Here is a 14663-nt window from a genome sequence, read left to right on the forward strand (position 1 = left end):
GTGGATGTGGCTGCCTCTGTTAGGTGTGAGTGGTACCCAAATTCCCGGCTTCCATTAATATCCCCTGTTGGATGTCCACAGGGCCTGGATGACCCCATGCATGGTCCTCCAAAGCCTTGTTCACAGATCAAGTGCAAGGGCTTGAGTGACTGGGGTCGACTAGGCAAGTTTTGGTGAGATAAGGGAGGCTGGACCAATCGTGTGGAAGGAAGGGGCTCCTGCCAGATGAAGAAGGTAGGTCAGATCTGATGATCCAACTCCAGGGTTCTCAGATGGAGCGAGCAGTAGAGAGGACACTCTGATATGTCCAACCTAACAGCTCAGTCTCCTTTCTTCCTCTTTCCTCGTACACCTAGTCTAGTCTTACATTCCCCAAATACTCCACAGTCTTCATTATTTTCTGTCTTTTGCTCTGTCTGGAAAACCTTCCCCATCCAACGTCACCCACTCTCCCAGTGGGAAACTTTTACCCACTTTAAACGGACTAAGAGTTCATGTCTCTTTCTGACTGCACACATCACATTGTTGATTTACATCTTCTTCTTTCCTACTAGTCATAGAGCTCTGCACAAGAAGGGATGGACTGGGCCTTAGTCAATTGTGTGCCCTCACCACATGGCACTCACGTTTGATGAATGTATAAAGGAGGATTTCACTTGCCAAGATGACAAATCCTTCAATTGACAAATCCTTCAAGATGACAAATTCCTTGCAATCAGTTCTCTCTAACAGAAGAGTTCCAAGCCTTCCTATTTCACTGAAAACGAACTGAGAATCAATTGATGACTTGCTCGGTGATATCCAGAGCTTCTAGTGTGACATGTGGGCAGGTCACAGGCAAAGACAAGTATATAAACGATGCCGCTGAGGATGTCTGGAAATATCCAAGATGCTAAAATGTTATGGGTGAGGTTTGTTTAAAGCAAATTGGTGAGGGGCTCCTGGGTGGCTCAGTCGGTTAAGGGTCTGAATCTTGATTTCGGCTTAGGTCATGATCTCATGGTTTGTGGGAGGGAGCCCAATTCAGGCTCTGCCCTGACAGCACAGAGCCTGCTTGGGATTCTCTAGCTCTGCCCCTCCCCGCTCATGTGTAGATGCGCATGCTCTCTCTCTCCCAAAAGACATAAATGTTAAAAAAAATTAAGCAAATTGGTGAGTTCCCGTGAGTCTCACAGGGGAGAGTCATGGGCAGATGGTGGTCAAGTACATGCACTGACCATTAAGACAGCTCGGCCTTACCCTTTTGGACCTGTCACACAGGGAGGGGGTGAGCAAAATCAGAAATAAGACACCAAGGGGGGGGCCAAAAAGGTGGGGGATGGAGACAAGCTCCTCTGCCAAGCTTATCAGAGTGTCAAGAGGTCTCCAGGGGGAAGTCAAAGAGGAAGACACAGGGGGGCCATAGCGTTTCAGACAGCAGAGTATGGACAGCTATGGAGAACTTCACTTACTTCTGGCCTGAGGAGGCAGGTCAAGGAGAGGAATTTGGGCCACGAGCCTGGCAGGGTAAGGAGAGATCAATCAGCATGCCAACATTGCTCTGGTGAGACCGCATAGAATGAACTTGGGTGAGCAGGAACTGAATAGGAGGAAAGGTCCAAAGGAATTTTCGTAATAGGACAGAACTGGAAATGATGATGGGAGACAGTGTACTGCCTTTGAGATGTTTCATGCAAACTGGTAAGGGAGATTTGCACCCAAAGAGACCGTGTGGCTAATCTAACATTTAAAATTATCTGACCACTTGCTCTTGGGCAAAAGGGCACAATTAGGATATTAGGTAGATATGGTCAGCCTCATAGTGAGGTGGTTTTTTTTTTGTGTGTGTTTGTTTTGTTTTGCTTAATGTCTACCAATTAGAAAGAAAACAACAACCCACAGTGAGATAAAATACATCTTCCTCATATTCCTTAATAACAAGGAATCTCCTTTGTGTATTATGGTGATTGTTTTAATTCTGCTCATGAGTCAAACTTCGGACATACCATGTCTATTAGGAAAGAAAAAATCGAGAAGAAAATGCATCACAGGATTCAAAGTGCTTGTCTCCAAGGGGTAGAAGACAGAGCCTTTTTGTTTTCTTCTTTGACTTTCCCCAAATTTCCTACCATAAACATGCATTGCTTCTGGAATCAGAAAATTTTCTTGTCCTTTACAATAAAAAAGTAAATTACGCAGCCAAGTGGGGAGGGTTTACAACCTGGCATCCCTGCTCTTATTCAGTTGATAGATAAGTCTCCACGTGAGCCCTCTGCGGGCCAGCGCAGGGGGCTGCCCTCTTGGCACTGAGTCAGTGTTTCCCAACAGGGAGGGACCCTGCTGACATTTCGGGTGGGGCAGTCTTTCCTTGTGTGGGAGGGTTCCCCACCCTGCAGGATGTTTAGCATCCGTGGCCCAAATCCAGAGAAAGCGCACAGCCTTCCCAACCCCTTTCCACCCCCAGTCACTGTGATAATCACATTACCACCCTCATGGGTGGGACCATTTGCAGTTTAGAACCCCTAGGAGAATCCTGAGCCTTGAGGAAAAACAAGGAATGCATGCCTGTGAAGAGAAATCTCCTACAGCAAAAACATTTGGTCCCATTTTGATATAACGTCCCTTTCTGTAAATCAGAGGAAGGGTGGAGAGTGGGGTTGTTCAGGCCTCTTACTGGGGAGATCGTGACCCGACTCAAACAATTCACAACGGGCATGCTGCTAGCACCGGCCCATGGGAACAGCACAGGCTGGTCCTGGAGGCACCACCATCAAAGAGAATTCACCCGAGGCCCAGCCTGCAGGGGCGGAGAGAGAAGGATGGAGAACTCAGGCACCTTCAATGTCTCCTGGATGGGTGACACAACAACAAAAGCACCATTCCTCTCCCTGCGTGGCCTCCGTGGGATAGGAGTCTCTGGGTAGATGTCTGGGGACAGGAAGCCCCATGGCAGCAGTGGCACCTGCCAGGGAGGCCACAGACTCTGCAGTCAGAGAGGCCCTGGGCCAATTCCAAGGTGGTCTCTTACTGACTATGCTGCCTTGGGAAATTCATTTCTCTCTCAGATCCTCAGTCTCCTTATCTGTAAAATGGGAGAGCAGCCCCTATTCCTTAGTAGTACCCTCCATGACACACGCAGCACAGGGCCTGGCCCTTCCTAGGTGCTCACAAAAAGAGTAAATCACTTAAAAAAACATGGGTTAGACGATACGGCCTTATATTCTGCAATTAAGAGCACACGTTCTTTCCTCAACCTGCAGCTTAGTTTGTGAAGACCTGTCTCCAATGGGCTAACTCATCGTCTATCCGCAGCAGAACTGGAACCTGGCTCAGGCCCTGGGCTGCGGGGCAGAAGCACGTGGTCAGTACCTCCTTGACCGGTGGCTCTGAGTGAAATGCCAGCTGGGCAACGGCCCCTCGTCTGCACCTGATGCCTTTCGGTGTGAGCTGTAGGGAAGGAGGGTGAGCCCGAGGCTTCCCCGGCAGGCCAGCTTTCCTGGAGTGGAAAGGGTGCTCAGCGGAGAGCACAGCCTTTGGTGGGAATGGGCAGGCTTTTGTTTTCCACAGCGGTGGAAGGCCAAACTGTAAGTCTTATTTTTCAAGCTGTATCCTCTGCCAAGTTGGCTTCCCCAGCTCTTGCTGGGATGGAAAATTGTACAGGGCTCCTTTCCCCTCCCCCTGCCTTTGTGCTAACATGAGACTTGCTTTTGTTCTGCTGACGCGGCAGTCCTGGCAGAAAACTGACCCCGAGGAGAGGGGATCTGTCTTCCGCGTTATCCCTGCCGTTGGCCTTGGCTTCAAGGAAAAGCCAAGGGGTGGGCTGGGAAGGAATGCTCTAGGGGTCCTGGGGCCCGACCAGACCACTCCAAGCTGCAAGTCGGTATCCTGAGCAGGGCAAATGGGGCTGAGTCTCTGAGAAGAGCATTTTCATAAATTCGTGGGTGGAAGATTACGTAACCACAAAAGCTTTCAGGGGCTTGGGAGAGGGTCGGTTCAAGTTCTTCCCTGTCCTGGGAAGTTTTTTCAGAGCTGGTTTTGCCTTTCATCCAGTGAAGAGTTACAACTTACTGCTTTCCTTCGTTTCCTTGAAGAAAAGCCTACATTTAGAGTCCAGTTCAACTTGAATATTCAGACTGATCATTTATGTATGACTCTCAAATATCAATAACAAGACATTCCAAAGGAATATCCCAGGATCCTGGTTCTGACTTTGACAGAGAACCCACTATATCCAAGGGCAAGAAGCTTGTAAAAGGGGGTCATGGTCCCATTTTATAGATGTAGAAACTGAGGCTCAGGGGCAGGGGGATGTCATCTGCTGGAAGTCACACAACTGGGTCTGTTGGACTTTAAAGCACACGCTGTGGGGCACTGCTATTTGGCAGCTGCAGTCGGTGCACTGGGTTTTCTCCAATAGGAAACAAAAATTCCAGGGTGATTGCACACTTTCTCCGTGGAAGAACTAAAAACATTAGCTTTTTTAGGCAAATGATTCTCCCAGTGGATGGGGGCCTGGCAAATACATCTACCCTGTCTCTGAACCCACTCGATGATGCTAACATCTGGAAGAACCCACTCGATGTGTTGCTGACTGCAGAACTCTGGGGTGGGGGAGGGGAGAGTGGGCTCCTGTGTGACCCAGGGAGTCCCCCTCCTCTCTGGGTCTGCTTCCTGTCTGCAAAATGAAAAAGATGGAAAGGGCCCTCAGCGCTAAATATTTGTGATTTGGGGCGATTGTCAATTTGCTGATTATCTGTACATCAAAATAGTAAGTGCTTGGTTGCTGCTAGTTCTGTGCCAGTCCCTTAGCTAATCCTCATAACAACTTTATCATTTAAGTATCATTATTATCTCCAATTTGCAAATGGAAATAATGTGCGTGCTTAAATAATTTACCGAAGGTAACCGAGTGGATCCGCAGGGCACTGGGATTTGAACTTGGGCCCTCTAACTTCAGGCATGAATTTTGGGGCCAGCCCTACCAGTGTTTAACCCCAGCTCTGCTACTTGTGCAAATGCTTATAATTCCTCTGAGCCTCAATTTCCTCATCTGTGAAATGGGCACAGGGTTGTTCTGAAGACTAAATGTGGTAATGAATGTAAAGCACTTAGCCCAGTGACTGGCCTGCAGTAGACATCCAATGTTACTACTTGAAGCAATAACTCTGGTTCGGGTAGCCCCGTTTTTTGAGCTGAAGCCTTCATGCTGTTCCTTCGGTAAGGGAATTTTTGCGGGGGAAAGGAACACTTAATGTCTTGACAGCAGGGACCAGCCATGATTGTATTAACTCCTCCACAGTGCCCAGAGTGGTGCTGGGCACTCAGAAGGTGCTTGGTAGCTATGGTAGATAGGCAGGCAGAATTTCTCAAACGGATCCCAAAGACGTCCCATCCTAGTCCCCAGAGCCTGTGAATATGATGAGATCTCATTCCTGGGCTCATGTTACAATATATGCCATAATTCACTTTAAGTGAGGGAAATTATGCTGGATTAGCTAGGGAGGTATACTGTAACTGTATGAGCTCTTAAAAAAAAATTTTTTTTTAATGTTTATTCATTTTTGAGACACAGAGAGAGACAGAGCGTGAGTGGGGGAGGGGCAGAGAGCGAGGCGGACACCGAATCTGAAGCGGGCTCCAGGCTCTGAGCTGTCAGCACAGAGCCTGATGTGGGGCTCGAACTCACAGACGGCGAGATCATGAGCTGAGCTGAAGTTGGACGCCCAACTGACTGAGCCACCCAGGCACACCGGAAATAGTACTTAAGCTCTAGAGGTACAAGGAAGTAAATTCTCCCAACAACCTGAATGAGGCTGGAAGTGGATTCTTCCTCAATCCTCCAGCTAAGAGCCAGCTTGGCCAAGATGATGACTTCAGCCTTATGAGACCCTAAACAGAGAACCCAGCAGAACTGCCTGGCCTTCTGACCAACTGAGCTGTGAGATAGTAAATGAGTGTGGCTTTAAGCTGTTAAACTGGCATTAATTCGTTATACAGAGATAGCAAATTAATACTGCAGCCATAATAAAGATGCCACTCACTACAAAAACTTTATGAGCTCTAATTATTCCCATTTTAGAGACAGAAAAAACTGAGGATCCTGGAGGTGAAGTATCTTGCCTAAGTAGATGGTGTGGTATCTAACCAACCCCGAAGCCCATATTCTCAGGCACTAATTTCCACAAATGACTGGGACTCTGGTCATTAGTATTATGCCCCAAGGAAGCTGAGCTGAGAGATCTGGGGGCGGTCCTGGAACCCCCAGAAGCCCCTTCTGACAGCATGTGTCTCACCTACCTGGCAGAAAGGGAATGATCCGCTGTTTGGGATCCTTCTGTCCTCCTTCCATGGGAAATTTGTCCAACATCTGCATCTAAACGGGGAGAAAATAGCAAAAATGGAAGCCTTTAATATGATACATGCATCTCTGACATTTTAAGGGAATTATGTGAAATATGTGATTTGATACATAAAGGCTCACTTTGTTCAGCTCTTCAGAAACCCAGACATGTGCACATGGGAAAGACAATGTCAACTGGACTTAGGTTCTCCATGAAAACAGTTCTTTATGTCCACAGCCGCCATATAAGTGAAGGCTCAGAGCTGGGAGAGACCATTCTCAGTTTTCTTGGGGTTCTCTAGCCACAGGACCTGAAATGTGAACAACACCCCCAGAGCCACCAGAATCCCACTGACAGCAGGCCAATCTGCTTCCTAAGAACTGCAGGTTTTGTTAAGTAACAAACCAGTACGACTCAGTCTGGTTAGGTCTATGCCTGTGAATCATTACACTCCCATGTCCCACTAAGACTCCCCAGGTTGGCTCAACAGATACATCTGTGCCTGAATCTGTGCTAGGTGAATGGGGTACAGAGATGGAAAGATGCACAGTCTAGAGAGAGACTGCAAAGGAAACGGATCGTTACAGGGTGGTGTAGGCGGTACCTGCAGGGAGAGGTGTAGGCTGCTGTGGGGGTGAGAAAGAACAAGGGCAGAGTACCCGAACTGAAAACCTTTACCAGTGGGACGACGCTTTGGATTTGATACACAAAATCACAAGGACCTGCAGCTGTGGTCTTGGGGAAGTGACATACCTTGGGCCTCAACTTCTAATTGGCCGTAATGATACCAACTTGCAGCCTTACTTTATGGATTAAGGCCGGGTCGTGGTGGCGACTAAGGCTGTCGTCGGATTTCTGGTTCTTCTCACAGTAGATGCACACATGGTAGGTTTGTACTTCCCACCCCGCACTTGAGCTGGGACATGGCCAGTTAAATGTGAGGGACAAAAGACCACGTCACTTTGGGGTGGACGAGTTCCGAGCGGTGCGTGATTCACTACCCCCCACTTCCTTCTGCCACGTGACCGGCCACACTCCAGACCCTGGCTTCTCTGCCACTGAGGGTCCGGAGCCCCCAACAACCTTTGATGGACAAGCAGCCCGAGGGAGAGCTGACCCTTGTTGTATAGAGAGGCTTTGTCATGGTGGTATGACCATCCTCCTGGTATCTGGGCCCAGGATTCAAGCAGAGGGAAAGGGAGTCTGGGGTGTCCCAGAGTGATGGCTGGAACGTGAAAAGCCTGCTCATTATTTCCCCTAAGGAGAGAGTCACCCTGGCTTTCAAGATGTCCCTCCAATAGAAGGAGAGAAGCTCTGACTAGCCCTGGAGAAATAAGCAGGGCTCTTGCGCAGGGGGAGGGAGAAGAGGCCGGAAGAGCAAGAGAAGCAGGTTGTCCGTGCCAGGCATAGACTCGATTCTTTAGACACAGGCTCTCACTAAATCTTCAGAATGCTCCTTCAAGGTGGACAAGATTAGCCAGGAAACTGAAGCCCAGAGAGTGGAGAAACCTGCCAGAGGCCTGCAGCCAGCAAGTGGATGGGCCAAGATGGAAGTCCATGGCTTCTCCGCTGTCGCACACCCCGCCTCTACGAAGCAGCGAAGATAACAACTAACACGGACTGCTCCTCAGGCTTGAGAAACGGGCTGGGGTTTCACGCCTCCTCCACGCTGTCTTATGGGATGCACCAGGGAGGTGGGTCCCCCTCAGGTTGGCCAGCACCCTGAAGGGCTGCCTGGAGGCCATGGTTTTATATGTGGTTCCCCCCCCACTCTCTGGCCCTACTCTGTGCTGTGTGGTGATGGGGAAATGCTCGGTTCATGTCGTTCAGCAACTGGCAAGGCCACGGCGGGCCTTCTGGAAAAGGCAGGCTTCTTGCTTCAAACCCAGGAGTTTTTCGAAGCCAGCACAAAGTAGGCTCTCAATAAAAACCGACGAAAGCAACCAATGTTCACGGAGTGAACACTGTGGAGGACAGCTTTACATGTTTGCCAAGTACCCTACTTAATACTATTCATGTCACTAATATTAAGTAACAATCAGTAACCGCTACTAACATTTGCTTGGCAGTTTACAGTTAACAAGACTTCTCCTATGCATGATTTTACCTGCCCTTTACAATAACTCTGTGATATAAACGTATGCTCCCCATGTCACAGAGGGGGGAAACTGGGGAGCAGAGAGCGAAGGCTGCCTTAGGTCGCCCAGCTAAGTGGCGGTCCGGCCAGTTCAAGTATCTTAATGTAAATCCCATTCTCTTTCCCTAAGATCACCCTCAGAGGTGGCTTTGGAATGTCATGCCAACGTGAAAACTCAGCCCGAGATGTAGTAAGTGTAACATTCTGGGCACAGGTGAACGTGTTTTCTTCTGAAAAGCGGGGTGACCCATCAGTCCCAGCTGCAGTCTTTTAGCGATTATAGGTGTTGCCCGACACCATCTTTTTTTGTCCTTCTCAATTATATTTGTTAAGACACTGCTGAAACACCATTACAAGGAACTTAGGGGGGAAAAAAGGGTCTGCACCAGTAATCCATCCACCCTCTTATGCCCGTTCTCCATTCTTCAGGCTTCCTTCTGAGCCCCTGTCCGAATGTGCATGCCAGCTGAAGAGGCCTCCCCCCAGTGTTTCTTATGGTCAACAGTCTGCTTAGGAAGCTATTCTCTCATTCTCTGTCCTGACTTGCTTTTTTTTTTTTTTTTTTTTTAAACCCAGACAAGCATGGCCCAAAGAGCTGAAGTGTCCCCCCAAGTGTTATTTATTAATTTGAGGCAGCAGACCTGGGTTTAATGCTGCAAAGAGTAACCACAGATTATTATTACCCCTGGGGACCAGACAGCCCTGGGGTTAAATCCTGATGTTTCCTCATGCCAGCTGTGTGTCAGCGGCCAGACTCCTCACCCAGGGAGCCTGATTCATCATCTGGGGAACAAGGACCACAGCCTGCCTGTCAGGGTCCTTGTGTACATGAATGCTGAATGTGAGCCCTTTAAGGACATACAGGTGCTCGCAAACAGATCCTCCCTCCTTGCACTCTGTTCATAAGGAATACATTATTCTGAAAGTTCTTTGGGAATAATTAGCAGTTTGTGAGGCTGTGATTTTCTTTTTCTTTAATTTTTTTAAAGTTTTATTTACTTATTTAGAGAGAGACAGCATGAACAGGGAAGAGGCAGGGAGAGGGAGAGAGAGAACCCCAAGCAGTCTCCGTGCCACCAGCGTGGAGTCCAATGTGGGGCTCAAACTCATGAATCGTGAGATCACGACCTGAGTCGAAATCAAGAGTTCGACGCCCAACTGGCTGAGCCACCCCCGGAACCTCGAGGCTGTGTGTTTTTAAAAACTATGTTATATACACTTAACATAAACCATTTCGACCATTTTAAACATACAATTAAGCGGCCTTAAGCACGTTCATACTGCTGTGCAACCATTACCACGATCCATTTCCAGAATTTCTCCATCCTCTCAAACTAAAACTCTATCCCCCATTATACACCAGCTCCCTATTCTCCTCCCTTAGCCCCTGGCAACCATCATTCCACTTTCTATCCATATGAACCTACCTATTCTAGGTACTGCATATAATGAAACCACACAGTATTTTGTGTCTGGCTTATTTTTCTCAACATAATGTCCTCAAGGTTCATCCGTGTTGTAGCAGGTGTCAGAATTTCTTCCCTTTTTTTTTTTTTTAATGTTTATTTATATCTGAGAGAAACAGAGAGAGAGAGAGAGAGAGAGAGAGAGAGAGAGAGAAAGTGGCAGAGGGACAGAGAGAGAGGGAGACAGAATCTGAAGCAGGCTCCAGGCTCCAAGCTGTCAGCCCAGAGCCCGATGCAGGGCTCGAACTCATGAGCCGTGAGATCAGGACCTCAGCCAGTCGGATGCTTAACTGACCGAGCCACCCAGGTGTCCTTTCCTTTTTTTTTTTTTTTTTTAATGTTTATTTTTGAGAGACAGAGCACATGCATGTGCGAGTGCACGAGCAGGGGAGGGGCAGAGAGAGAGGGGGACAGAGGATCTGAAGCAGGCTCTGGGCTGACAGCAGAGAGCCCAACGTGAGGCTTAAACTCACGAACTGTGAGATCATGACCTGAGCCATCGTTGGACGCTTAACCGACTGAGCCATCCAGGCGCCCCAGAATTTCCCTCCTTTTTAAAGCTGAAGAACATTCCATTGCAAGGCTGTGTTTTAAACTTAGCAAAACTCCTCAGACTATCCAAGGCCCCCCACAAGCCAGAGCTGGGTTGTCCAAGAGAACTTTCTGCAACCATGGAAATGTTCTCTATCTGCATAGACCTTTTACGGTCACCACTAAGCCCTAGGTTGAGCTCCAAGATTGAGCACTTGCAACAAGGCTCTGGAGACTAAAGAATTGAACTTTTAATTTAATTTAATTCTTATTAATTTAAATAGTTTCACATGACTACTGCCATCATAGTGAACAGTGCAGGGCTGGACTAGAACATCCATCCTCCTCGTTTAGCCGTATCCAGGTTTATTTCGCTTTCTTTATCACCCTGTCAATGACAACTATAGTCTAAGACTGCTATTTGAAAGGACAGAAGATCGGAGGCTTGGGAGCTGTTTTGCTTCTGGTCTTAGTGTGTCCAGTTTCACAGGCCACAAGCCGCTCCTATCCAGAGAACCGTCATCCTTGGCACCCACAGGCCACGTTCCAGACACTCTGTGGGGACCCCCAGACCCAGCTGTCTGCAGCAGCAGGACCAGAGACATGCCAGGCTAAGTCCCACTGTGGACCGCTCTCCTTGGAAACTAGAAAATCCATGCCCCTCCCCCCAGATAATAAAAGGAAGTGGTGCTCGGGGTGAGGAGGACTGGAAACCAAGGAGGAAAGTGAGTCAGTCTGAGGGGTAGGGAGGGAGAGGGAGCCACGTCAAGTGGCTACACTGCAGGCCTCCGAGGGGGATGAGAGAACCCTCCATCAGCAGTTTTCAAGACATCAGCTTGTGGTAGAGAGAAAGGAGACGTGCTGTCCAAGGAAAACAGCATGGAAGCTGGCATGGAGGGCCACACGTGGTTTGTGTTAGTGGCAGACTGGACTTGAAGGGCTTTCCTCCCTCAGTATCACCAAGCCTCACAACCCAGAAGAGCCAGGGCGGCCCATGGGGACCGTCATGTGCAGTCGCTGGCTGGATAGAGGCCGCGTGGTCCTCAGAGCAGGACACAGCATACCTGGACCTGTGTGACACGGCTCGCTGTCCTTGGGGCTTCTGTCCCCTCGAGGAGCTGGCCCAAAGGTTAGCCTGCTCCGGCGTCCCGGTGGACCTGCCACGTGGGGCCCGCCTCTCGTCCCACCGATCCATCTCTCTCTCCCTACTGCCCCTCAGTCCATTGCCTCAGTCTGACCTCCTCACTGCTCTGCCTGCCCGTTGGCCTGCCCCGCCACCTCCCCACTGGTGTGTGCCAGCAACTGTGCAAAGAGGGAATGGATGAACGAACGAACGAACGAACAAATGAGTAAAAGAAAGTGGCTATCTGGTTTGGCCAGCCATTGTCCAGGAGAGGGGAAGTTACATTATAATGTTCCAGGTGGAGCAACAGGACCCGGGCTGGGATGCAGAGGCAACTGAGCAACACAGTCTCGCTTCTTTCTAGTTTAGAAAGAAAGACTTGCTAACTGTGTGGAAAAGGGCAAGACGGTATTGTCTTCTTAGCGACACACAACTGAGGTGGCAAGAGCTCTTCAGACGGAAGGGAAGGAGGAGTGTATGAAGCGCGTCCAACACGTGGGAGGTGCGCTGCGATCTCAGAAGAGAACGTCTGTGGAAAGGAGTGTGTCCGAGCATTTGGATAAATATGCGTGGCGGGCTCCTCAGCCGGCTGTGGGCTAGGATCTCACTGGGAAGCCCCCCCGGGTGGGCAAGGCCCGCCTGGGGAGTGAGAGCTCTTGGGTTCTGCCACCCCTGTACTTGCCCCCAGAAGAGACGAGAAAAACACTCCCTTCCCTTTGGCCCCTGGGGTGGAGCGTGGGGGCTCCTGGGCAGACAGTCCCCAAAGCTCAGAAGTGCATGGGGGGGGGGGGGGCAGTTAGACTCTCAGCAGGGGGACAGGCCAGTCCTGTCTCAATCACAGTGGGAAACAAATGACTTTGCTGTGTGACTTGGGACAGCCTCTCCTGTCTCTGGATCTCAGTTCCCTTCTCTGGTGAGAAAGAAAGGCGCGGATCGACATGCTGCCTCCAGGTTGCCTCCAGTTCTGAGATGTGCGGCGTCCAGGGCGCAGCATCCCGCGAGAGCCCCTGTGCCTAGGAACAGCCCTCTCTGGGTCCTCAGAGATGGAGCGTTCTTGCACGTGGGACACATGTGAGCTCCCTGCGGGGCAGAGTGACCCAGCTGGCTCTGTGTCCCCCACCATTGTAATTCTGCAGTGCGCCCTAAAAGTCCTGCTTCCTCACGCCTTTACACCTTTGCACACGTGGTTTCCTCTTTGCGGAAAGCCTTCCCCCCGTCCTGCGGGCAGGTCAACTCCTTACTCCTTGTCAAGGCCCTGCTCAGATGTTTGTTCCTCCAGGAAGCAAGCTCTGCCTGGGCTCCCTGGCTGGGACAGAGGTCCCTCTCTGAACACCTGGGGTCTGGCTCAGCACGTGTTTAACCGTGCCTTCTGTGAGGGAAGCCTGGCTCCAGGGATGACCGTGACCCCAGCCCAGGGGATAGAATGAACCAGTGGGAAAACTCAGAGGGCAAAGGTCGCACGGTGCAGTATAAAGCGGACCCCCTCATGCATCTGAGGCCCGTTTGTGAAGGGCTTGTGGTCTGCTCGGAGTAGCCCTGAGGATAGGCCCCGCCCACATCTAGAAGGAGGGCCAAATGGGTCTTTGAAGGCCAGCTACAGGCAGAACTCTGAGGCAAAGCTAACTCTGAAGAGACATGGGTGAAGGCAATTCTGGGCCTCAGGAAGGCCGGGGGGCTCCGTGGTTAGGAGCCCAGGTTTCAGACTCAGTGTGCCGCAGCCTGAATCTTAGCCATGCTGTTTCTGGGCACATGACTCCGCCTCTCTGAGCTTCAGTTTCCCCATCTGTGACATGGGCACGATACCGACTTCGGGCCTGCAAATCAGGACTAAACAAGGCGGCGTAGAAAATGGGCACCTGGCCCATTTCAGTACGTGATTGCTGATACTGTTACTGTGCCACTCAACCCAAATACATTTTCTCTGGGCACTGCCCTCAACCCTGTGGGCATCTTGCTCAGAGGCCAGCTCCCTCCGTCACACTCTGATGGACTCTCCAACGTGGGCCTAGGCTAGGGCAGAAAGGGAGGTTCAGAGAGGCTGAGTGGCCTGCCCAAGGCCACACAGCTGGGAAGACAGAGGACTAGGACCTGACACCAGGTCTGCCCATTCCAAGCCCAGGGCTCTGTTACCTGCACCCTCATGTCAACGAGACTTGTGGCCAGATGTCAGCTAGTAGTGGCAGGCATGACGATCAGGGTCCGGCTCCTCTAAGCGTGAGAGGGTTAGGAAATCACATTGGAAGGTGAATTGTCGTAAACAGGACCTTCTCGCTGGTGACTGTGAGTCTCTCTTCCCACAAAGGAACCTGAGTCATGCTCCTTCTTTCTATTCCAGGCAGCCTCTCTGGAGAGGATTTCCTCTGCCTGAATGTCTCGCCCCGACCAGAAGGAACATTTACTGGTTTTTGTCATCTACAGGCTATTTCTCCCTTTCTGGAAGCAGCTGTCTGATTTCTTCTGGGGACTATTTCTACTCCTCGGTTAGTCTACACTCATTCTCCTCCAGTCCCTAGGCTGGCCCGGACTGACCCAGCCGTCGACCCAAGATGAACCAATGAGACTTTTGCTTAAATTGTTGGGGGTATTCTTCTTTTTCTGAAGCCACTGAGCTGACCTGTTGGATACAGCTTGGAGCTGTGGCCACCACTGTATCACACACCATCCTGCTTGGGCATGAAGAAAGCTAAGAAGTGGAGAGAGCCAGGTCCTCGTGGACATTTTTGCTCCTGGATCCAGCCACACCTGCAGCCTAGTACCCTTAGGCATCTCAGTTACATTTTGCTGATCAATGCTCTTTTTGAATAATCCATTTTGACTAGGTTTCTGTCATCTGCAACTAAAACAGTTCTGACTAAAACAAGATCTCACAGCCAGTAAGTGGCAGTATTTGGATCAAGGCCCAGGATCTTAACCACTCTATTAAACTGGCATCGTCGCCTCCTCTGATCTTCATGCCAGTTCCTAGCAGCAACCCACGCCCATCAATAATCCCAACAGCTGACACTTGCTCAGGGCTTGACAGCCCAGAGACTGCTCGCACACATCATCACTCTTTTTAAAAAAGCAATTGAGAGATACTTCGTGTG

The 14663-nt window shown here is 50.1% G+C and overlaps 1 protein-coding gene across 2 annotated transcripts in view; it reads right to left on the reverse strand.

The window, feature by feature from the left end:
• Positions 1-14663, reverse strand: part of SH3PXD2B (SH3 and PX domains 2B) — a 105265-nt gene that overhangs the window by 53122 nt on the left and 37480 nt on the right. For both annotated transcript variants that reach the window (XM_081796372.1, XM_078446863.2), the window contains exon 3: positions 6277-6352. In XM_081796372.1, the coding sequence (XP_081652498.1) occupies positions 6277-6352 (76 nt within the window). The remainder of the gene's footprint in view (positions 1-6276; positions 6353-14663) is intronic.

This window comes from Panthera onca, chromosome A1 (assembly GCF_046562875.1).
Source record: "Panthera onca isolate mPanOnc1 chromosome A1, mPanOnc1 haplotype 2, whole genome shotgun sequence".
Classification (NCBI taxonomy): domain Eukaryota; kingdom Metazoa; phylum Chordata; class Mammalia; order Carnivora; family Felidae; genus Panthera; species Panthera onca.